Source organism: Salmo salar, chromosome ssa18, assembly GCF_905237065.1.
Source record: "Salmo salar chromosome ssa18, Ssal_v3.1, whole genome shotgun sequence".
Lineage (NCBI taxonomy): Eukaryota > Metazoa > Chordata > Actinopteri > Salmoniformes > Salmonidae > Salmo > Salmo salar.
Window position 1 is genome coordinate 26,003,036 of NC_059459.1, and position 24,632 is coordinate 26,027,667.

Below are 24,632 nucleotides of genomic sequence, written 5' to 3' on the forward strand. Positions count from 1 at the left end.
CTTGAAACATGTTGGTATTACAGACTCAGACAGGGAGAGGGTGAAAATGTCAGTGAAGACACTTGCCAATTGGTCAGCGCATGCTTGGAGTACACATCCTGGTAATCTATCTGGCCCTGCGGCCTTGTGAATGTTGACCTGTTTAAAGGTCTTACTCACATCGGCTGCGGAGAGCGTGATTACACAGTCGTCCGGAACAGCTGATACTCTCATGCATGTTTCAGTGTTACTTGTCTCGAAGCGAGCATAGAACTTATTTAGCTCGTCCGGTAGGCTCGTGTCACTGGGCAGCTCTCAGCTGTGCTTCCCTTTGTAGTCTGTAATAATTTGCAAGCCCTGCCACATCCGACGAGCGTCGGAGCCGGTGTAGTACGATTTGATCTTAGTCCTGTATTGACACTTTGCCTGTTTGATGGTTCATCGGAGGGCATAGCAGGATTTCTTATTAGCTTCCGGGTTAGAGTCCAGCTCCTTGAAAGCGGCAGCTCTACCCTTTAGCTCAGTGCAAATGTTGCCTGTAATCCATGGCTTCTGGTTGGGTTATGTACGTACAGTCACCTTGGGGACGACGTCCTTGATGCACTTTTGATAAAGCCAGTGACTGATGTGGTGTACTCCTCAATGCTATCGGAAGAATCCCGGAACATATTCCAGTCTGTGCTAGCAAAACAGACAGTAATTTAGCATCTGCTTCATCTGACCACTTTTCTATAGATCGAGTCACTGGTGCTTCCTGCTTTAATTTTGCTTGTAAGCAGGAATCAGGAGGATAGAATTATGATCAGATTTGCCAAATGGAGGGCGAGGGAGGGCTTTGTACGCGTCTCTATGTGTGGATTAAAGGTGGTCTACAATTTTTTTCCCACTGGTTGCACATTTAACATGCTGATAGAAACGAGTTAAAACTGATTTAAGTGTCCCTGCATTAACCTGTTAGGGCTAGGGGGCAGTATTTGCACGGCTGGATAAAAAAATGTACCCGATTGAATCTGGTTACTAATCCTACCCAGTAACTAGAATATGCATATACTTATTATATATGGATAGAAAAAACCCTAAAGTTTCTAAAACTGTTTGAATGGTGTCTGTGAGTATAACAGAACTCATTTGGCAGGCAAAACCCTGAGACAGATTCTGACAGGAAGTGGATACCTGATGTGTTGTATTACCTTTAAACCTATGCCATTGAAAAACACAGGGGCTGAGGAATATTTTGGCACTTCCTATTGCTTCCACTAGATGTCACCAGCCTTTACAAAGTGTTTTGAGTCTTCTGGAGGGAGATCTGACCGAACAAGAGCCATGGAACGATGATGGCCCATTAGACACCTGGCGCGCGAGTTCATGTTGGGTACCCTCGTTCCAATACGTTATAAAAGAGAATGCATTCGTCCACCTTGAATATTATTCATGTTCTGGTTAAAAAGGCCCTAATGATATATGCTATACAACGTTTGACATGTTTGAACGAACGTAAATATATTTTTTCCCCTCGTTCATGAAGTGAAGTCCGGCGGGCTTAGATCATGTGCTAACAAGACGGAGATTTTTGGACATAAATGATGAGCTTTTTTGAACAAAACTACATTCGTTATGGACCTGTGATACCTGGAAGTGACATCTGATGAAGAGAATCAAAGGTAATGGATTATTTACATAGTATTTTCGATTTTAGATCTCCCCAACATGGCGGCTAGTCTGTATCGCAACGCGTATTTTTCTGGGCGCAGTGCTCAGATTATTGCAAAGTGTGATTTCCCAGTAAGGTTATTTTTAAATCTGGCAAGTTGATTGCGTTCAAGAGATGTAAATCTATAATTCTTTAAATGACAATATAATATTTTACCAATGTTTTCTAATTTTAATTATTTAATTTGTGGTGCTGACTTGAATGCCGGTTATTGGAGGGAAACGATTTCCTGAACATCAACGCCACAGTAAAACGCTGTTTTTGGATATAAATATGAACTTGATAGAACTAAAAATGCATGCATTGTCTAACATAATGTCCTAGGAGTGTCATCTGTTGGAGATTGTAAAAGGTTAGTGCATAATTTTAGCTGATTTTATGGTTTTGGTGACGCCTGTCTTTGAATTGGCACAACATTACACACAACTCTTGTAAATGTACTATCCTAAATTTATGCTTTCGCCGTAAAACCTTTTTGAAATCGGAAAAAGTGGTTAGATTAAGGAGATGTTTATCTTTCAAAGGGTGTAAAATAGTTGTATGTTTGAAAAATTTGAATTTTTACATTTATTTGGATTCAAATTTGCCGCTCTTGAAATGCACCTGCTGTTGATGGAGTGCACCACGGGTGGGACGCTTGCGTCCCACCTAGCCCATAGAGGTTAAAGTCCCCGGCCACTAGGCGCACCGCCTCTGGATGAGCGTTTTCCTGTTTGCTTATGGCGGTATATAGCTCATTGAGTGCGGTTTTAGTGCCAACATCGGTCTGTGGTGGTATGTAGACAACTACGAAAAATACAGATGAAAACTCTCTAGGTAGACAGTGTGGTCTACAGCTTATCATGAGATACTCTACCTCAGGTGAGCAAAACCTCAAGACTTCCTTAGATATCATGCACCAGCTGTGGTTTACAAATATGCATAGGCCCCCGCCCCGTGTCTTACCAGAAGTTGCTGTTCTATCCTGCCGATAGAGTGTATAACCCGCCAGCTGTATGTTCTTAATGTCGTCGTTCAGCCACGACTCGGTGAAACATAAGATATTACAGTTTTTAATGTCCCATTGGTAGGATATAAGTGCTTTCAGTTCGTCCCATTTATTTTCCAGCGATTGAACGGTAGCTAGCAGGACGGAAGGCAAAGACAGATTAGGCGCTCGTCGCCTGATCCTCACAAGGCACCCTGATCTTTTTCCGCAAAATCTCAATTTTCTTCTCCAGGGAATGACAGGTCAAGTGTCTGTAGTATCTCCCTCCCGTCTGACTCATTGAAGAAAAACTATTTGTCAAATCTGAGGTGAGTAATCGCAGTTCTGATGTCCAGAAGCTCTGTTTGGTCATACGAGACGGTAGCAGCAACATTATGTACGAAACAAGTTATGAACAACGCAAAAAAAATAAACAATATAGCATGGTTGGTTAAGAGCCGATAAGATGGCAGCCATCTCCTCCGGCGCCATCACACATCACACCATAGTGCCCTCAAAGCTCATCAGTAAGATTAGGACCCTGGAACTAAACACCTCCCTCTGCAACTGGATCATGGACTTCCTGATGGGGCGCCCCCAGGTGGTAAGGGTAGGTAACAACACATCCGCCACGCTGATCCTCAACACGAGGGCCCCTCAGGGGTGCGTGGTTAGTCCCCTCCTGTACTCCCTGTTCACTCATGACTGCACGGTCAGGCATAACTCCAACACCATCATTAAGTTTACTGATGACACCGACAACAATGAGACAGCCTATAGGGAGGAGGTCAGAGACCTGACCGTGTGGTGCAAGGACAACAACCTCTCCCTCAACATGATCAAGACAAAGAAGATGATTGTGGACTACAGGAAAAGGAGGACCGAGCACACCCCCATTCCAATCGATGGGGCTGTAGTGGAGCAGATTGAGAGCTTCAAGTTCCTTGGTGTCCACATCACCTACAAACTAACATGGTCCAAGCACACCAAGACAGTCGTGAAGAGGGCACGACAAGACCTATTCCAGGAGACTGAAAAGATTTGGCATGGGTCCTCAGATCCTTAAAAGGTTTTACAGCTGCACCATGGAGAGCATCCTGATGGGTTGCATCACTACCTGGTATGGCAACTGCTCGGCCTCCGACCGCAAGGCACCACAGAGGGTAATACGTATGGTCCAGTACATCACTGGGGTCAAGCTTCCTTCCATCCAGGACCTCTATACCAGGCGGTGTCAGAGGAAGGCCCTAAAAATTGTCAGACTCCAGCCACCCTAGTCATGGACTGTCCTCTCTGCTATCACATGGAAAGTGGTACCGGAGAGCCAAGTTTAGGTATAAAGAGGCTTCTAAACAGCTTCTACCCCAAGCCATAAGACTCCTGAACAGGTAATGAAATGGCTAACCAGACTATTTGCACCCCCCCCCTTCTACGCTGCTGCTATTCTCTGTTATTATCTATGCATAGTCACTTTAATAACACTACCTACATGTACATTTTATGTCAATTACCTCGACACCGGTGCCCCCACACATTGACTCTGTACCGGTACCCCCTGTATATAGCCTCGCTATTGTTATTTACTGCTGCTCTTTAATTATTTGATATTCTTATCTCTTACTTTTTTTTGGTATTTTCTCCAAACTGCATTGTTGGTTAAGGGCTTGTAAGTAAGCATTTCACTGTAAGGTCTGATTTGATGGTTTTTGCGACTGCACTTGAAGAAACTTTCAAAGTTCTTGAAATTTTCCACATTGACCGACTTTCATGTGTTAAAGTCATGATGGACTGTTGTTTCTCCTTGCTTACTTGAGCAATTTTACCAAATAGGGCTATCTTCTGTATACCACCCATACCTTGTCACAACACAACTGATTGGCTCAAATGCATTAAGAAGGAAATTCCACAAATTAACTTTTAATAAAGCACACCTGTTAATTGAAATGCATTCCAGGTGACTATCTCATGAAGCTGGTTAAGAGAATGTGTGTGCAAAGCTGTCATCAAGGCAAAGGCTGGCTACTTTGAAGAATCTCAAATATAAAATATATATGGATTTGTTTAACACTTTTTTGGTTACTACATGATTCCATATGTGTTGTTTCATAGTTTGATGTCTTCACTATTATTCTACAATGTAGAAAATAGTAAAAATAAAGAACAATTCTTGAATCAGTAGGTGTGTCCAAACTTTTGACTGGTACTGTAGGTGCAGTGAAATGTGTTGTTTTACAGGGTCAGCCATAGTAGCACAGCGCCCCTGGAGCCAATTTGGGTTGTCGTCTCAGGTATTCGAAACCAGCAACCTTTCAGTTCCTGGCACAACGCTCTATCCACTAGGCTACCTGCCACTCTGAATCAGAAGAAACTATTGCATAATCACGTTGATGGATGTTTAAGCCGGACGTGATGTGAAGATTGCTGGTGTGTGTGTGTAACAGGGCTTGCTTGGCATGGCGATAAGCTAGCTGTGAACCACCTTCATGGGCCTAATTGCTGTTTACTGTCAAGCTGATTGCTGTGTGATCTGTTTATGTAACCTCTCCCGATAAGGAAACAAGAAACATCCGATTTAATCACTGATTGTGTTCACAGCAAGCTGAGGTAATATGAGTTATATCATGGTTATCATGGCCTAGTTCAGAGGAAAGACACAGGGTCATTATGAAGCCTTGCTTTTTCACCGGTGGCGTTGATTCACTCACTTGGCATCCTGTAGAAGAGGCGTTCTCCCGCCCCGTCGTTGCTCTGGAGGAACTTGCTGTCGATGGACCAGTCCAGGTGGGTGATGAAGCTGGAAGACTTGTTGCACTCACCCACCTTCTTGTAGCGCTGCGCCACAGCGTACACATCCACCAGGCCGTCATTAGAGCCCACGGCCAGGTAGCTGTCATCCGGAGAAAACTTCATCTCATGAATCACTTCCTTCCTGTCTTTAATGTGTACCACCTCTGTCATGTCCCTGGTAGAGAGAGAGGAGTGGGAGGGTGGATGAGAGGGAGGGAAGAGAGATGGAGGGGGAAGAGAGAGAGAGAAAAAGCGAGCAAATCAGCAAAAGAGAAAGAGTGAGGAGAGGGGGAGACAGAGAAAGAGAGAGGGAGAGACAGATAGAGAGAAAGAAAAGAGTGAATCCCTCGGCTCTGTACAGGAGGCTGGCTGGCTGGCTAGCTCATTCATCTACCTAGTGGCTTTGTTTAGACAGGCAGTCCAATTCTGATCTTTTGATCAATCACATCAGATATTTTGACATCAGACCTTTTTCAGAGCTGATCTGATTGGTCAAATTAGTGAAAAATATATCACAATTGGGCTCCCTGTGTAAACTCAGCCAGTGAGCAGTAGCAGATGGACTGGGTCCATTCATTGTTATTATGGGCCAATTGCAACCATCAGTGGCCACCAGATGATCATCAGCTGATCTCTCGCTAAACCATCAATACGCACTAAATTCCTCCGCAGAGCTGATCTCAATTGGAACCATTATTGGTCACCTCATTACCACTCCCTAAAGCCGATGTCAGCGTTAATATAGTCCAGCGTTTCCCAAACTCGGTCCTTGGGACCCCACATTTTGGTTTTTGCCCTAATACTACACAGTTGATTACATTTTCAAAGCTTGATGATTAGTTGTTTGAATCAGCTTTGTAGTACTTGGGCAAAAAACAAAACATGCACCCTTTGGAGTCCTAAGGACAGAGTTAGGGAAATGCTACTTTAGTCCTTGCTACCAAAATCTCTGAAGATGTGTTCGCCCTCTGGTGGGTATTATCATCGGAACAACGTTTTAAGCAGACCTAGGGCGATTTATCTATTTGACAATAATTCTACACAACTGAAATAAGTATTTCCTTGTTTACCACAGCAAATCTACTGTGGCAATTATCCAACATGTTGTATGAATGGAAACGTTGGTGTAGCCTACTCTTATTGTTTTATTTGTTTCCAGTTGATGTGATCCATTAAATCAGGGACGTAACTTTGGTTTTAGAAGTGGGGGGGGGATATGATATATATATCTTTGTATCCAGTCGGATAAACACTCCAAACAGCCTACCCGACCGCTCGGAGACATCCGCATGGTCCTAAAGCACACAGTTGCCTCGTTTTGTATCACATTCCAATGAGAAAACTGGGGGGGGACAAAAATGTGAAAGTTGCACCCCTGCATTAAATACAACTGTCTTTCAAAGAAAATGGTCTGATATGGTTATTTCTTATCAAGATCAGGGGTAAAATATCCCTGGACTGTCCCTATTTGAAATATGTAACTAATCTATATTGATCAAATGAAAATGAAGGCCAATAAAGTTATTTGAAATGGCATATATTACATTAGTTATCTATTTAAGGTGAAACGTTTGAATGAAATATAGGCCTTATATTCTTATACTCTAAGGCTGCGTTTTCCCCAGGGTTTCCCAAACCGGGCCCTGGACGCAACGAGAGATCAACTGATCAGCTGGTTTATTCTTGTGGGTTTTTTGTTACTAGCAAGTCTGCTTTAATATGCAGACGCATGTAACTTCCCGTTAGTAGCATTTTAACAAATCCAGCAGTAATGCATAGCACAGCGCTACCTTCTGCTTGTTATTTGTAAAGCCAGCTGAAACAATGAGGCAGCCTTGCCACTAGACTCGTCCTCCTGCTGTCTCTCTCTGCGGAGGATGTATTACAATGAAACCACCACAGTCTTATCACACCTGCTGCTCCCACACAAAAGCAATTTTACGAGCCCAGATTTGATTAACTCATTTTTGACTGGTCATTTTAGATGGGGGGAGTATGTAATCGCAGGATGGCTAGACTGTATGGCTTCATATTCTAACAATGTGCTGTAATTGTTAATCATGTTGCCAGTGATGGGTGTCTCTTATCCTGAAAAACTCCTAACCATTAGATATGGTGAACAGTAATTATAGGGAATAGCCTATGGGGAATATCAAGGTATACAGTGCACTATGTGGCTCAATAATCAGCCAACAGCTATAGCCAACGATGAGGTGAATAAAAAGTCAAAGTAACAAGTCAAACCCTTCTAAACATACCGTCTCTCCGTCAAAACCATACAGCACAATAAAACATAGCCCCAGGCAACAGAAATTCAATCCAATCAGAAAAAGCTGCTTCTGCTGCTGTAAGCTCACTCATTTCTAATAGACTGAATACAAATCAGGAGCGCTGCTCACTTCAAAGTGCAGCGTGGGGATTAGCCACTTCAAAACGTATTGATTAACAGCACTGCGGACCAATTTACTATAACTTAATGGAAAGTGCAGGCCTGCACACTGGGTCTGCTGGGGAGTAAATTAAACTGAAGCCTTCAATCTGTCTTTAAGTGATGAATTCAGCATCTCAATATAGGGCTGTTTAAACCCGAGGTTTTGGCCCACTATAGGCTAGGTTTCATAACTTTATGGCCCTTCTTTACAAGATGTATCTGAAGAGTTTGATGCTGAAAATACTTTCACCAGCTTTGGCATAATTCAACCCGCTGGGCACACACTGGTTGAATCAACGTTATTGCCATGTCATTTCAATAAAATCAAGGAAATTACAAATCTTAGAAGCCTTATTAAACCTTGAATACACTACAAGTTTGCATTTCCTGCAAATACCGGGTGATCAAATGAAGATTCTCTAGGGACTAAAGATGTTAGCAGTACCTGACTCGAAGCACAGTGAAGGAGCCGTCCTTCATGCCAAGAGCAAGCTGAGAGCCATCGTGGCTGAAGGCCACACTGCGGACAGCCTCTTCCATGTTACAACGAGCTATCAGGGTGTGGTCTGCCAGGCTCCACAACCTGAAAACACCACACACACACACACACACACACACACACACACACACACACACACACACACACACACACACACACACACACACACACACACACACACACACACACACACACACACACACACACACACACACACACACACACACACACACACACACACACACACACACAGTCATGACCAATCAGCACAGTTTCAGCTATGAACATTGCTGCTGTAGAGACAGTCATAATAGAGTAAATTATATGAGTTGTAGTTAAGTGACAGAAGTTTTAATGAGCTAGTTGCAGCTGCAGGGTGAAGGCTTGAATTAAGTTGAATTAAGTTGAATTAAGTTGCTGAGATGCAGGAGGTGTATGTGTGTGTGTGCGCATGTGTGTGCACTCGGGCTTGTGAGCGTGTATGTGTGTGCGTGTGTGTCTGTGAGACAGAGACTAATTGGCTCCTTGATTGGGCCCTCAGAGAGCTCTGTCTCTCCTGGTAGAGCAGGGTTGTGTGGGTCTGTGTGTGTGTGTTGTGGAGGGACTGATCCAGTTCTACTGATAGCAGACGTGAGGCCTCATTATGCATGATCTGTCCCCTGCACAAGCTGACACTGTGACTTCTCGATAGCTAGCTCTGAACTAGCCTACAACTGTCCCTGTTAGAAATGTGAAGAACAGTGTCTTACAAACTAAGGGCTGTCTGAGAGCGAGGAGAACCAATGAACCAAACAGGACGAGTAGGACTGCGGGTCAGGGTTCACTGAGTGGATGTGATTAAGATGAAAAGCCTGGATGGACTGGTGGATTAAAATAGAATGGACAGAGATGTTGGCCTGGGTGATAACAACTGGGTCTATGAAGACGCTCCTGAGGGAATTGATGTATGAGCTACATTGTTGCTGGAGTTAATACTGACCGTACAGATCGATCGTCACTGCCGGTCACAGCGAGCGGTTTCTTGGGGTGGACGTCCAGAGCCCAGAGCTCTCCCTCACAGTGACCCTGAATGATGAGCAGAGGCTTGTCTCTGTCCCGAACCATCACCTCAAAGATCTCACTGTCCTGCGTCCCTGCCAGGATACGGTCTGCCCTCCAACACACACTGCGGATAGACAGCCCTGAGAGAGAGAGGGAAGAGAGGGAGGAGGGAGAGGGAGAGAGAGGGAGAGGAAGATAGATGGATAGAGAGAAAGAGAGAGGGAGAGAGGACATGACAAATAATGAATGCTCTATCATGTATAACAAAAGTGGTGAGTCGAATGCAATCCCACCCGTTCTTCAGCAGGTGATGAAGGGTAGCATCCAATCCACTGACAACGTTCCGATTTTCACAGTAAACTGCAGAAGGAGAATGTGTGGCTGATACAGGTCGACTTTCATTTGGGAAGAGAGAGATGAAGCAGACAACTCTAGAGAGAAACAGATTGAGCTGCTTCAGCGAAGCCATCTCAAGCAAGCAAGACATCAGCAAGACATCACCCAATGCAAGACATCACCCAATGCAAGACATCACCCAATGCAAGACATCACCCAATGCAAGACATCACCCAATGCACCCCATCAGTACTAAAGAGTCTATAATTCAGTCAGTAGAAGCACAGCTATAAATCCCCAGACTCTTGTTATAACAAGGGTAGGTCGTCATTGTAAATATGAATTTGTTCTTAACTGACTTGCTTAGTTAAATAAAGGTAAAAAAGAATAATAATAAAAAAACTCAATAACATCACAGGATATGAAAACAATTTTAAAACAATACCTGGCAACCAGAAACCAGCTACAACATGTTTTATAGTCTACAGTTTACAGCGTACCTGCAACCGAACCAGTCTCATAATCTGTGTGGACATAAAATACCTGGCAACCAGATAACTCGAGTTAATTGGCTGCACAATACACTTCAGCTTTGACACCCTGGGGGGAATAACCATTTTTGAAAAGTAATTACTTATCTCAGATGTCTTCTCTCTAAAACCGATCTGCAGTTGGGAATCAACCCTTCACTGGGACTCAACATTTTCAAGAACAGAAGTTGGAAATCCCTTAATACAGAGGGTACAGAAATCATTTCCACAAGCTGTTGTGAAGGTTTACTAATTTACGTTTGGAAAAGTTATCTTTTTGCATAATGACATTCCTACTGACCAAACCGACAAGATCGATTTAAACTCAATCAAGATTCATATTACAATATTTATTTCCGAAGGTCTTTGACCGGCCACCCAACACCCAACAAGGCCAGTATCTAATCCCAGGGTGTCTGTGGGGCTTTCAGAAAGGCCACAGCCTTTATAACTGTCACTTTCCTGTGAAAGGTCAAATATTAGTATTCCCCACCCCCGGGGATGGCTGGGGACACAGAGCTTTACGGAGCTTTTACCAGCCCCGAGCTACCACTAACAGCCAAGCAGCCCCATCTCAGAACAGAGGAGAGGAGAACAGAGGAGCAAAGGAAGGGAAGCGAGAAGAGACTCATTGATAATACATGAGTGCCACTGATGGTTTCCTCAACTTAGCAGGAGGCATAGAGCAGAGAGAAACAGGGAGTTGACTAAATGTCATCTGTCACAATGGTTTAGAAACCTTTATTCTGTTTCATCCATACAGCACAGACTCTCTCAGGCCCAACCATCTTTTATTTTTATGTCTGATTTGACTAACATGGCTTCCTCTGGCTCAGATGGATTGAAATGGATGAGTGGCATTGATTCTCTCTCTCTCTGGCATATTTGATTCTCTCTCTCTCTCTGGCATATTTGATTCTCTCTCTCTCTGGCATATTTGATTCTCTCTCTCTCTGGCATATTTGATTCTCTCTCTCTCTGGCATATTTGATTCTCACTCACTCACTCACTCACTCACTCACTCACTCACTCACTCACTCACTCACTCACTCACTCACTCACTCACTCACTCACTCACTCACTCACTCACTCACTCACTCACTCACTCACTCACTCACTCACTCACTCACTCACTCACTCACTCACTCACTCACTCACTCACTCACTCACTCACTCACTCACATAAATACACAGGGATAGGCTAATAAAACACCATGGCAGGGATCTCAATGAGCTGAACACACATCGGTCTCTATTAGGCAGAACCCACTGACTTAAGTGACCTTCACATACTCACTGGTTACAGTATGTTAACCCCTGTACACATACATGAGTGTCTGGATCGACCTGCTCACACACCCCTGCATCAGAAGCGTGGACTCTGACCCTTAAATCTATAGACAGCACACACAACCCTGTGAGCTTAGATGGATCTCCTTATAAAGATGTGCCTCTCATCCTCTGTCTCTCCATTAAAAGATATGCTCGGCTTTTTTGACACCACACTCCAAAAAGCCTGCAGGCTCTAGTTTTGTCTTATCTTGATTATTGTCCAGTCATATGGTCAAGTGCTGCAAAGAAGGACCTACAGTGAGGGAAAAAAGTATTTGATCCCCTGCTGATTTTGTACGTTTGCCCACTGACAAAGAAATGATCAGTCTATAATTTGAATGGTAGCTTTATTTGAACAGTGAGAGACAGAATAACAACAAAAAAATCCAGAAAAACACATGTCATAAATGTTATAAAATGATTTGCATTTTAATGAGGGAAATAAGTATTTGACCCCTCTGCAAAACATGACTTAGTACTTGGTGGCAAAACCCTTGTTGGCAATCACAGAGGTCAGACGTTTCTTGTAGTTGGCCACCAGGTTTGCACACAGCTCAGGAGGGATTTTGTCCCACTCCACTTTGCAGATCTTCTCCAAGTCATTAAGGCTGACGTTTGGCAACTCGAACCTTCAGCTCCCTCCACAGATTTTCTATGGGATTAAGGTCTGGAGACTGGCTAGGCCACTCCAGGACCTTAATGTGCTTCTTCTTGAGCCACTCCTTTGTTGCCTTGGCCGTGTGTTTTGGGTCAATGTCATGCTGGAATACCCATCCACGACCCATTTTCAATGCCCTGGCTGAGGGAAGGAGGTTCTCACCCAAGGTTTGACGGTACATGGCCCCGTCCATCGTCCCTTTGATGCGGTGAAGTTGTCCTGTCCCCTTAGCAGAAAAACACCCCCAAAGCATAATGTTTCCACCTCCATGTTTGAGGGTGGGGATGGTGTTCTTGGGGTCATAGGCAGCATTCCTCCTCCTCCAAACACAGCGAGTTGAGTTGATGCCAAAGAGCTCCATTTTGGTCTCATCTGACCACAACATTTTCACCCAGTTGTCCTCTGAATCACTCAGATGTTCATTGGCAAACTTTAGACGGGCATGTATATGTGCTTTCTTGAGCAGGGGGACCTTGCGGGCACTGCAGGATTTCAGTCCTTCACGGCGTAGTGTGTTACCAATTGTTTTCTTGGTGACTATGGTCCCAGCTGCCTTGAGATCATTGACAAGATCCTCCCGTGTAGTTCTGGGCTGATTCCTCACCGTTCTCATGATCATTGCAACTCCACGAGGTGAGATCTTGCATGGAGCCCCAGGCCGAGGGAGATTGACAGTTCATTTGTGTTTCTTCAATTTGCGAATAATCGCACCAACTGTTGTCACCTTCTCACCAAGCTGCTTGGAGATGGTCTTGTAGCCCATTCCAGCCTTGTGTAGGTCTACAATCTTATCCATGACATCCTTGGAGAGCTCTTGGTCTTGGCCATGGTGGAGAGTTTGGAATCTGATTGATTGATTGCTTCTGTGGACAGGTGTCTTTTATACAGGTAACAAACTGAGATTAGGAGCACTCCCTTTAAGAGTGTGCTCCTAATCTCAGCTCGTTACCTGTATAAAAGACACCTGGGAGCCAGAAATCTTTCTGATTGAGAGGGGATGAAATACTTATTTCCCTCATTAAAATGCAATTTTTGACATGCGTTTTTCTGGATTTTTGTTGTTGTTATTCTGTCTCTCACTGTTCAAATAAACCTACCATTAAAATGATAGACTGATCATTTCTTTGTCAGTGGGCAAACGTATAAAATCAGCAGGGGATCAAATACTTTTTCCCCTCACTGTAGTTAAGCTGCATCTGGCCCAGAACAGAGCAGCACGTCTTGCTATTCACTGTAATCAGAGGGCTAATATCAATACTATGCATACCAGTCTCTCTTTTGTGTGGACCCCAGGAAGAGTAGCTGCTGCTTTTGCAACAGCTAATGGGGATCCTAATAAAATACAGGGACAAGCACAAACATGCGGACCCTGACAAGGTTTGATCAGCCTTCTGGCCCCGTGCTTCTCTGGCATCTCCCGGGAACCTGTGAAGGGAATATCGGCTAATGCACACCGCTTAGACTCTGTGACGTTGAACAGATCAGAGGGCTAACGCTCATCAATCAATGAGCCCCATGTTGATTAAACCAGGCCTTCAACCCGACCTTAAAACAGGCCTACCTTTATACCCCTGCTCAGCTTCCCGAAGGTCGATCTTAGTGATAGGCTTGAAGTCCACGTCCCAGAGCCTGACACAGCCGTCACGTCCCCCCGTCGCGAAGCCCTCCTCACAGGCATACATGCTGAAGATCCCAGCCTACACACAGTGAAGTCAACTTTAGTTTTAGGCAGGGGGATTATCAAACTGTTCTGTGCATAGAAAAAGGTACTTGAAAAGGAATATGATTTCAGATGGAGTGTGGGTCAAAAACGTTTATTTTCTGTATTGGAGACAAAAAAAGGGGCAAAATCCTCATTTTGAATGCTTTTCAACACCTTATAGATTTACAAAAGGCTTTAGGGATGGGATTCATAGGCAGGGTAGGGGAATTGAGTTGCTGCAGTATATGGATTTACGCAATTATAGACATGAGAAGATTTGGGTTTAGCCGGAGTGGGAGTTTGGATGTCCGGAAGTGTACAGCCAATGAGTGTTGAGAATTAGAGTGACGTATTTCACTCACCCCATGAGCGGCCTGCACCGTGCGCATAAGGTTCAGTCCTTTCCACACGTAGATATCCCCATTCAACGCCCCAGAGTACGTGACATCATCTTTAGCCGACGCAACACACAGAATAGTCTGTAGGTCACCCGTCTTCCCGAATATCCCCCGTTTGGGCGTCAAGGCGTTCCCGCAGAGAGCCCAGAACTAGAGACATGGAGAGGGGGAAGATGCAGAGGTGGCGAGCGAGTGAAAGAAGAAGGAGAGATGAGACAGGGAATGAGAGAGAAGTACAAGTATGCAATGATAGAGGGAGGAAAGGAAAGGTGAAAGACAAAAATTGGAGAGGTGAATAGAAAGGTGGATAAAACAGAAGATGGAGGAAAGAGAGAGAGGTGGATAAAACAGAAGATGGAGGAAAGAGAGAGAGGTGGATAAAACAGAAGATGGAGGAGAGATAGAGAGAGGTGGATAAAACAGAAGATGGGGAGAGATAGAGAGAGGTGGATAAAACATAAGATGGGGGAGAGATAGAGAGAGGTGGATAAAACAGAAGATGGGGGAGAGATAGAGGTGGATAAAACAGAAGATGGGGGAGAGATAGAGAGAGGTGGATAAAACAGAAGATGAGGTAGAGAGAGAGGTGGATAAAACAGAAGATGGGGGAGAGGTAGAGAGAGAGGTGGATAAAACAGAAGATGGGGAGAGAGAGAGAAGGTGGATAAAACAGAAGACGGGGAGAGATAGAGAAAGGTGGATAAAACAGAAGATGGGGGAGAGGTAGAGAGAGGTGGATAAAACAGAAGATGGGGGAGAGATAGAGAGAGGTGGATAAAACAGAAGATGGAGGAGAGGTAGAGAGAGAGGTGGATAAAACAGAAGATGGAGGAGAGGTAGAGAGGTGTATAAAACAGAAGATGGGGAGAGATAGAGAGAGGTGGATAAAACAGAAGATGGGGAGAGGTAGAGAGAGGTGGATAAAACATAAGATGGGGGAGAGAGAGAGAGAGGTGGATAAAACAGAAGACGGGGAGAGATAGAGAGAGGTGGATAAAACATAAGATGGGGGAGAGATAGAGAGAGGTGGATAAAACAGAAGACGGGGAGAGATAGAGAGAGGTGGATAAAACATAAGATGGAGGAGAGGTAGAGAGGTGGATAAAACAGAAGATGGGGGAGAGGTAAGAGAGAGGTGGATAAAACAGAAGATGGAGGAGAGATAGAGAGAGGTGGATAAAACAGAAGATGGAGGAGAGAGAGAGAGAGGTGGATAAAACAGAAGACGGAGGAGAGATAGAGAGAGGTGGATAAAACAGAAGATGGAGGAGAGGTAGAGAGAGGTGGATAAAACAGAAGATGGAGGAGAGGTAGAGAGAGGTGGATAAAACAGAAGATGGAGGAGAGATAGAGAGAGGTGGATAAAACAGAAGATGGAGGAGAGGTAGAGAGAGGTGGATAAAACAGAAGATGGAGGAGAGGTAGAGAGAGGTGGATAAAACAGAAGATGGGGAGAGGTAGAGAGAGGTGGATAAAACAGAAGACGGAGGAGAGATAGAGAGAGGTGGATAAAACAGAAGATGGAGGAGAGGTAGAGAGGTGGATAAAACAGAAGATGGAGGAGAGGTAGAGAGAGGTGGATAAAACATAAGATGGGGGAGAGAGAGAGAGAGGTGGATAAAACAGAAGACGGGGAGAGATAGAGAGAGGTGGATAAAACATAAGATGGGGGAGAGATAGAGAGAGGTGGATAAAACAGAAGACGGGGAGAGATAGAGAGAGGTGGATAAAACAGAAGATGGAGGAGAGGTAGAGAGGTGGATAAAACAGAAGATGGGGGAGAGGTAGAGAGAGTTGGATAAAACAGAAGATGGAGGAGAGATAGAGAGAGGTGGATAAAACAGAAGATGGAGGAGAGATAGAGAGAGGTGGATAAAACAGAAGATGGAGGAGAGATAGAGAGAGGTGGATAAAACAGAAGATGGAGGAGAGGTAGAGAGAGGTGGATAAAACAGAAGATGGAGGAGAGGTAGAGAGAGGTGGATAAAACAGAAGATGGAGGAGAGATAGAGAGAGGTGGATAAAACAGAAGATGGAGGAGAGGTAGAGAGGTGGATAAAACAGAAGATGGAGGAGAGGTAGAGAGAGGTGGATAAAACATAAGATGGGGAGAGATAGAGAGAGGTGGATAAAACAGAAGACGGGGAGAGATAGAGAGAGGTGGATAAAACAGAAGATGGAGGAGAGATAGAGAGAGGTGGATAAAACAGAAGATGGAGGAGAGATAGAGAGAGGTGGATAAAACAGAAGACGGGGAGAGGTAGAGAGAGGTGGATAAAACAGAAGATGGAGGAGAGATAGAGAGAGGTGGATAAAACAGAAGACGGGGGAGAGGTAAAGAGAGAGGTGGATAAAACAGAAGATGGAGGAGAGATAGAGAGAGGTGGATAAAACAGAAGACGGAGGAGAGATAGAGAGAGGTGGATAAAACAGAAGACGGGGAGAGGTAGAGAGAGGTGGATAAAACAGAAGATGGAGGAGAGATAGAGAGAGGTGGATAAAACAGAAGACGGGGAGAGGTAGAGAGAGAGGTGGATAAAACAGAAGATGGAGGAGAGATAGAGAGAGGTGGATAAAACAGAAGATGGAGGAGAGGTAGAGAGAGGTGGATAAAACAGAATATGAGAAAGAGAGAAGGTGGACAATGACAGGAAAGGATAGAGTGAAGAGGGAGAGAACAAGAGCACAGAGATCAGCGTTTGGAGATGCGTTGCTTCAATCACAACTGTTCATTTGCTAGCCAGCCTGATCTTCTCCGGGCATATAGCATGGTGCTTGTTTCTAATAAAGCTCATAGCGGTTAATTCAAAGATGTATGTCTCATACCATAACTGGAAATGGTACACACTCTTAGAAAAAAGGGTTCCAAAAGGGTTCTTCGGCTGTCCCCATAGGATAACCTTTTTTTGGTTCCAGGTAGAACTCTTTTGGGTTCCATGTAGGAACCTCTGTGGAAAAGGTTCTACATGGAACTAAAAAGGGTTCTACCTGAAACCAAAGGGGTTCTACCTGAAACTAAAAAGGGTTTTTCAAAAGGTTCTCCTATGGGGACAGCCAAAGAACCCTTTTTGGTTCTAGACAGCACCTTTTTTTTTTCTAAGAGTGTAAGCAAAAAAACTACAAATGTGATTATCCATTGCTACTCTTTGTGAGGAATTTCCATGTACATATTTATTGTAAACTGAGGGCTCTTCAGTAAGTTCAGTGTTGTATCTGTGTGTGAGTGTGAGTGTGAGTACACTAGAAGACAGCCCTTCTAGAGGGGAATGACAGACCAGATTACTGCTTTTGACACAATGAAAACAATATGTCCCCCTAACACCACTTTCTCATTCTGCTGCTAGGATATCTGAGAGCACCTACTTACTCCTCCACTTTTAACAACAACCGTATAAACGTACATGTTGAAGAACAGGGGTTCCCAACCTAGGGGTCACACCCCTGTGGAGGGACCGTCCTTGATTGTTTTATTGTATTCTTTCACTTTGCAATGCTTTGGTCTAGAAACAATCAGTAAAATGCAGAGGAAGTGGCAACTCTGATGAACATTGGTTTGTCTTAATGACATTCAGAAGCTGAGCTATGGCCTTCTAAAGTAAAACAAATTGGACAGTCAAATGTGAAAAAGAGATGGGAACCCCTGTTGTAGAACTTGAAAATAGACTGCTGCTGGCTGCATTGGGTAAGGGTAACCCATCCCAACATTGATAGCTCCCCAAAAGTTATTTTTGGACTTGTCTTATTGGTAGTGCATGGACAGACTGAGCAGACTGTGTTGTTATTCTGAAGCTCACCTTGATGTGCTTTACCCCACAGCTCACCAGCCGGTTCTGCTGAAAGGGATCCCAGGATATATCGAAGATCTGAAAGACAGCCAAGCCAATAACACACAAACATTTCCTCAATCACACAGAAAGTCAAGACTCAAACACATTGTATACTCACATACACACTTAATCAATACACAACACACATACAAAAATGCAAACATGTGCACAGCACACACAACAGCCTACCCTGTCTGAATGTCCTGTCGCAGTGGCCAGAATCTTTCCTTTCTTCCAGTCCCAAACACACACTGTATTTTTGCCATCCAGCCCCACAGAGGCCAGCCGCTGAAAAGTAGAGAAAGGGGGACCTATTCATTAATCTGCAAAAGAAAGGAGGGAGGCTGTTTCTATTCAATGGAGAAAGCTTAAGAAATATTCATTAATATACTGTAAATGGAGGATTTCTTTCTTTATATTTTCAAAATCAATTAATTTACAGTACCAGTCAAACGTTTGGACACACCTACTCAGTCAAGGGTTTTTCTTTATTTTTAATATGTTCTACATTCTAGAATAATAGTGAAGACATTAAAACAATGAAATAAGACATATGGAATCATGTAGTAACCAAAAAAAGTGTTATATTTTATATTTTGAGATTCTTCAAAGTAGCCACCCTTTGCATTTCAATTAACAGGTGTGCCTTGTTAAAAGTGGATGTGGAATTTCTTTCCTTCTTAATGCATTTGAGCTAATCAGTTGTGTAGTGACAAGGTAGGGGTGGTATATAGAATATAGCCCTATTTGATAAAAGGCCAAGTCCATATTATGGCAAGAACAGCTCAAATAAGCAAAGAGAAACGACAGTCCATCATTTCTTTAAGACATGAAGGTCAGTCAATGCGGAACATTTCAAGAAGTTTGAACGTTTCTTCAAGTGCAGTCACAAAAACTATCAAGCGCTATGACAAAATGTCTCTTATGAGGACCGCCACAGGAAAGGAAGACCCACAGTTACCTCTGCTGCAGAGGATAAGTTCATTACAGTTAACTGCACCTAAGATTGCAGCCCAAATAAATGCTTCACAGAGTTCCAGTAAGAGACATATCTCAACATCAACTGTTCAGAGGAGACTGTATGAATCAGGCCTTCATGATCGAATTGCTGCAATGAAACCAGTACTAAAGGACACCAATAAGAAGAAGAGACTTGCTTGGGCCAAGAAACACGAGCAATGGACATTAGATCAGTAGAATCTCTGGTGCAAGTGATCAATGCTGTTCAAGATTCTGAGCAGATTATTACAGCAATTATGAAGCTCTCCACAGACCTGCGATGACCTATGGATACTACCTTGAACATGCATGCTTTATATGATTATATAAGACTTATAGTTACAGTAACCTCAAAATGTGGCCATGGATGTGTTACTCATTACATTAAGATAGCCTTAAGACTATTTACTATATTACGAAAGTAATATTGAGTTGTGTTTGGTTGACAATGCGAACAAATATCAACATTTAAAAGAGATGTGTCTACTGCTTGGATACTTAGATCTAAGCCACTGGCTTAATCTTATCATTTTATTTCTTTAACAAAAGTGTTTGGTTATAATGGAGACGTGAATCCAACATATCATTTCTTAACAAGTTAATAGGCAATGTACCGTATTGCGAAAGTGATATTGAATTGTGTTTGGTTGTCAGCTCTATCAAATAACAACATTTGAAGGATATGTTTTTTCTGCTTGGATAGCTCCATCTGTTCCACTGAGTCAGGCTTTAATTCCAGTTTGTCTACAATTGAATAATTTATATTTTGGATTCGCGTCTTGATTTCAACCAAAAATCTAAGTTAAAGAATAGGACTAAATCAAACTTTAAATGCACTTTACAGTTTGATTTGATTTAATCCTATTCTTTAACTAAGATTGTTGGTTGAGATGGAGACGTGAATCCAACATATAAATGACTAACTTATTAACTGAAATCAACCAAAACTTGAAACCCTAGGCCTATATGAATTGTCTATTTTTAGTTGAACCCTGGGTTGAATTGAAACAAAAGCTGTTGATGACTTTGTAAATGCTATATATCCCTAAACGGCATAATTGATGATACAGTGCATTCGGAAAGTATTCAGACACCTTGACTTTTTCCCACATTTTGTTACAGCCTTATTCTAAAATGGATTGAAAAAAAGTAAAAAATATGTCAATCTACACAAAAATACCCCATAATGACATCACAATACCCCATAATGACATCACAATACCCCATAATGACAGTACAATACCCCATAATGACAAACACAGGTTGTTAGAAATGTTTGCAAATTATATATGAAAAAAAAACCTCAGTACTCAGTATTTTGTTGAAGCACCTTTGGCAGCGATTACAGCATTGAGTCTTCTTGGGTAGGATGCTACAAGCTTGGCAGACCTGTATTTCTCCCATTCTTCTCTGCAGATCCTCTCAAGCTCTGTCAGGTTGGATGGGGAGCGTCGTTGCACAGCTATTTTCAGGTCTATCTAGAGATGTTTGATCGGGTTCAAGTCCGGGCTCTGGGTGGGCTACTCAAGGACATTCAGAGACTTGTCCCGAAGCCACTGCTGGGTTGCCTTGGATGTGTGCTTAGGGTCGTTGTCCTGTTGGAAGGTGAACCTTCGCCCCAGTCTGAGGTCCTGAGTGCTCTGGAGCACGGAGCTCCTGACTAGTCTCCCAGTCCCTGCTGCTGAAAAACAACCCCACAGCATGATGCTGCCACCACCATGCTTCACTGTAGGGATGGTGCCAGGTTTCCTCCAGACGTGACGCTTGGCATTCAGGCCAAAGAGTTCAATCGTGGTTTCATCAGACGAGAGAATCTTGTTTCTCATGGTCTGAGAGTCTTTAGCTGCCTTTTGGTAAACTCCAAGTGGACTATGTGCCTTTTACTGAGGAGTAGCTTCTGTCTGGCCACTCATTCATAGAGGCCTGATTGGTGGAGTGCTGCAGAGATTGTTGTTCTTTTGGAAGGTTCTCCCATCTCCACAGAGGAACTCTGGAGCTCTGTCAGAGTGACCATCAGGTTCTTGGTCACCTCCCTGACCAAGGCCCTTCTCCCCTGATTGCTCAGTTTGGCTGGGCGGCCAGCTCTAGGAAGAGTCTTGGTGGTTCCAAACTTCTTCCATTTAAGAATGACGGAAGCCACTGTGTTCTTGGGGACCTTCAATACTGCAAACATTTGTTGGTACCCTTCCCCAGATCTGTGCCCCGACACAATCCGGCTCTCTGAGCTCTACGGACAATTCCTTCAACCTCATAGCTTGGTTTTTGCTCTGACATGCACTGTCAACTGTGGGACCTTATATAGGCAGGTGTGTGCCTTTCCAAATCATGTCTAATCAATTGAATTTAACACAGGTGGACTCCAATCAAGTTGTAGAAACATCTCAAGGATGATCAATGGAAACAGGATGCACCTGAGCTCAATTTTGAGTCTCATAGCAAAGGGTCTGAATACTTAAATAAGGTATTTATGTTTTTTATTTTTATACATTTGCAAAAATGTATAAAAAGCTGGTCACTTTGTTGTTATAGGGTATTGTGTGTAGATTGATTAGGGAAAAAAATAATTGAATCCATTTTAGAAGAAGGCTGTAACATAACAAAATGTGGAAAAAGGGAAGGTGTCTGAATACTTGCACTGTACATGCCTTATAGAGTGTGGATCAGTTTGTGCCCAGTGGGAGGGGAAATATGACATCATTTTCCCATGTGACAGCTGCAGAGATGCAGTTCACAGGCAGCATAGCAATTTGCAGCTAATAGAGTAAGACCTTGAAAAACACTAGCTGTATTTTATCACGCTCACCGTAGAAAGGAATGCAAATTGTTTCCAATTAGTCTGGCGGAAATTACCATTTAGGAAGTTAATTGTTAATTACCCATCTTATGAGACAAAGGCATTTAGGAACATTTCTGCCAACTGTCTCCCTGCACAGTGAACATTTTACAGGGATTTGTGGGATGACAAAGAAATATGACTAGATAAAAACATTTATTAGACTTAAATGTCAGGGATATTTCAGATGTGATGCTCCAATATAAGGCATTTCTACAAATTGTTCAAAAGAGAGTAGATGAATGCCAAATGTAAGTTGACCTAATGTGCTTAACTGAATGACAGTGAAAGGTAATGTGTGTCCATGAATCAATACATTTCAGTGGGAGAGAATATGTTCTCTTTTCTTTAGGAAAACCTGTTCTGTCATATTTGTGGTTTGCCACAACCGTTCATCCACAAATCCATTTAAATCCCAACCAAAAAAGACATCCATCTGCTTTATATTACACCCAGAGTTGTTTACTCGCTGTGCACACAGGGGTTCCAAGAACACAGCCATCTAATGCATTTTAGAAAGGAGCCTAAATGTCTTTATGATTGACCAAGGGTCTGAGGTAAACTTTGCTTGCTGCCCCTCCCTGGTCCAGATACTCAGTAGCATTAGGGTTGGTGAGGAGAGCCAGAGGGTTGGTGAGGAGAGCCAGGGCTAATGCTACCGAGTATCTGGAAGAAGAGAGGAGAGAGGAGAGAGAGAGGGAGGGTTGGTGAGGAGAGCCAGGGCTAATGCTACCGAGTATCTGGAAGAAGAGAGGAGAGAGGAGAGAGAGAGGGAGGGTTGGTGAGGAGAGCCAGGGCTAATGCTCTCCTCACCAACCCTCTGGCTCTCCTCACCAACCCTCCCTTTCTCCTCTCTCCTCTCTTCCTCCAGACACTCGGCTGCATTAGCCCTGGCTCTCCTCACCAACCTATCCCCTCCCTCCCTCCCTCCAGACACCCAATTACTTAGGGAGCTGTGAGACACATTCTTCACCCACCGCAGCCTCCTCTGACGTGACATTGCATTTGTCAACTCTAAAACCACAATGAAGGCAACGACAACAGCAACCATCCCTGCTTCCCTCCCTCTGTCCCCTCCCTCCATCCCTTCCCTCTGTCCCCTCCATGGATCCCCTCCCTCTGTCCCCTCTCTCTGTCCCTTCCCTCTGTCCCCTCCATGGATCCCCTCCCTCTGTCCCCTCTCTCTGTCCCTTCCCTCTGTCCCCTCCATGGATCCCCTCCCTCAGTCCCCTCCCTCCGTCCCCTCCCTCCGTCCCTTCCCTCCGTCCCTTCCACCCGTCCCCTGCCTCCGTCCCCTGCCTCCGTCCCCTCCCTCCATCCCCTCCCTCAGTCCCCTCCATGCATCCCCTCCCTCCTTCCCTTTCACCCGTCCCCTGCCTCCGTCCCCTCCCTCCGTCCCCTCCCGTCCCCTCCCTCCGCCTCCGTCCCTTCCCTCAGTCCCCTCCCTCCGTCCCCTCCCTCCGTCCCTTCCACCCGTCCCTTCCACCCGTCCCCTGCCTCAGTCCCCTCCCTCCGTCCCCTCCCTCAGTCCCCTCCCTCCGTCCCTTCCACCCGTCCCCTGCCTCCGTCCCCTCCCTCCCTCCGTCCCCTCCCTCCGTCCCTTCCCTCCGTCCCCTCCCTCAGTCCCCTCCCTCAGTCCCCTCCATCCGTCCCCTCCCTCAGTCCCTTCCCTCAGTCCCCTCCATGGATCCCCTCCCTCTGTCCCCTCCCTCTGTCCCCTCCCTCCATCCCTTCCGTCAGTCCCCTCCCTCCCTCAGTCCCCTCCCTCCGTCCCCTCCATGGATCCCCTCCATGGATCCCCTCCATGGATCCCCTCCATGGATCCCCTCCCTCCGTCCCCTCCATGGATCCCCTCCCTCCGTCCCCTCCCTCCGTCCCCTCCATGGATCCCCTCCCTCTGTCCCCTCCCTCTGTCCCCTCCCTCCATCCCTTCCGTCAGTCCCCTCCCTCCCTCAGTCCCCTCCCTCCGTCCCCTCCCTCCGTCCCCTCCATGGATCCCCTCCATGGATCCCCTCCATGGATCCCCTCCCTCCGTCCCCTCCCTCCGTCCCCTCCATGGATCCCCTCCCTCCGTCCCCTCCCTCCGTCCCCTCCATGGATCCCCTCCCTCCGTCCCCTCCCTCAGTCCCCTCCATGGATCCCCTCCCTCCGTCCCCTCCCTCCGTCAGTCCCCTCCCTCCCTCAGTCCCCTCCCTCCCTCAGTCCCCCTCCCTCCCTCCGTCCCCTCCCTCCGTCCCCTCCCTCAGTCCCCTCCATGGATCCCCTCCCTCCGTCCCCTCCCTCCGTCCCCTCCATGGATCCCCTCCCTCAGTCCCCTCCATGCATCCCCTCCCTCCGTCCTCTTTCTCCATCCCCTCCCTCCGTCCCCTCTCTCAATTCCCTCCCTCCACCCCCTATCCTGGGTGTAGCTTACTGGTCTTGTAGGGGAAGTGAATAGGCTGCTGCTGTAGGAGACTCTCAAAGAGCCCCATCCATCAATCTAAAGGTCATAGGAGAATGGTGCTGTCCCAGCATTCCTCCCAGTAAACATGATTAATGAGAGGGCTGTACATCATCCCCAGTAGGCTTCACTTCTCTCAGCAACCCACCACCACAATCCCAT

At 45.0% G+C, this 24,632-nt stretch overlaps 1 protein-coding gene across 5 annotated transcripts in view; it reads right to left on the minus strand.

Moving 5' to 3' along the window:
- Positions 1-24,632, minus strand: part of LOC106577113 (echinoderm microtubule-associated protein-like 6) — a 150,925-nt gene that overhangs the window by 64,440 nt on the left and 61,853 nt on the right. For all 5 annotated transcript variants that reach the window (XM_014154859.2, XM_014154858.2, XM_014154856.2 and 2 more), the window contains exons 3-9: positions 18,388-18,486; positions 18,166-18,234; positions 14,336-14,521; positions 13,833-13,968; positions 9,354-9,555; positions 8,321-8,458; positions 5,363-5,619 (exon numbers count right to left, since the gene is read on the minus strand). In XM_014154859.2, the coding sequence (XP_014010334.1) occupies positions 5,363-5,619; positions 8,321-8,458; positions 9,354-9,555; positions 13,833-13,968; positions 14,336-14,521; positions 18,166-18,234; positions 18,388-18,486 (1,087 nt within the window). The remainder of the gene's footprint in view (positions 1-5,362; positions 5,620-8,320; positions 8,459-9,353; positions 9,556-13,832; positions 13,969-14,335; positions 14,522-18,165; positions 18,235-18,387; positions 18,487-24,632) is intronic.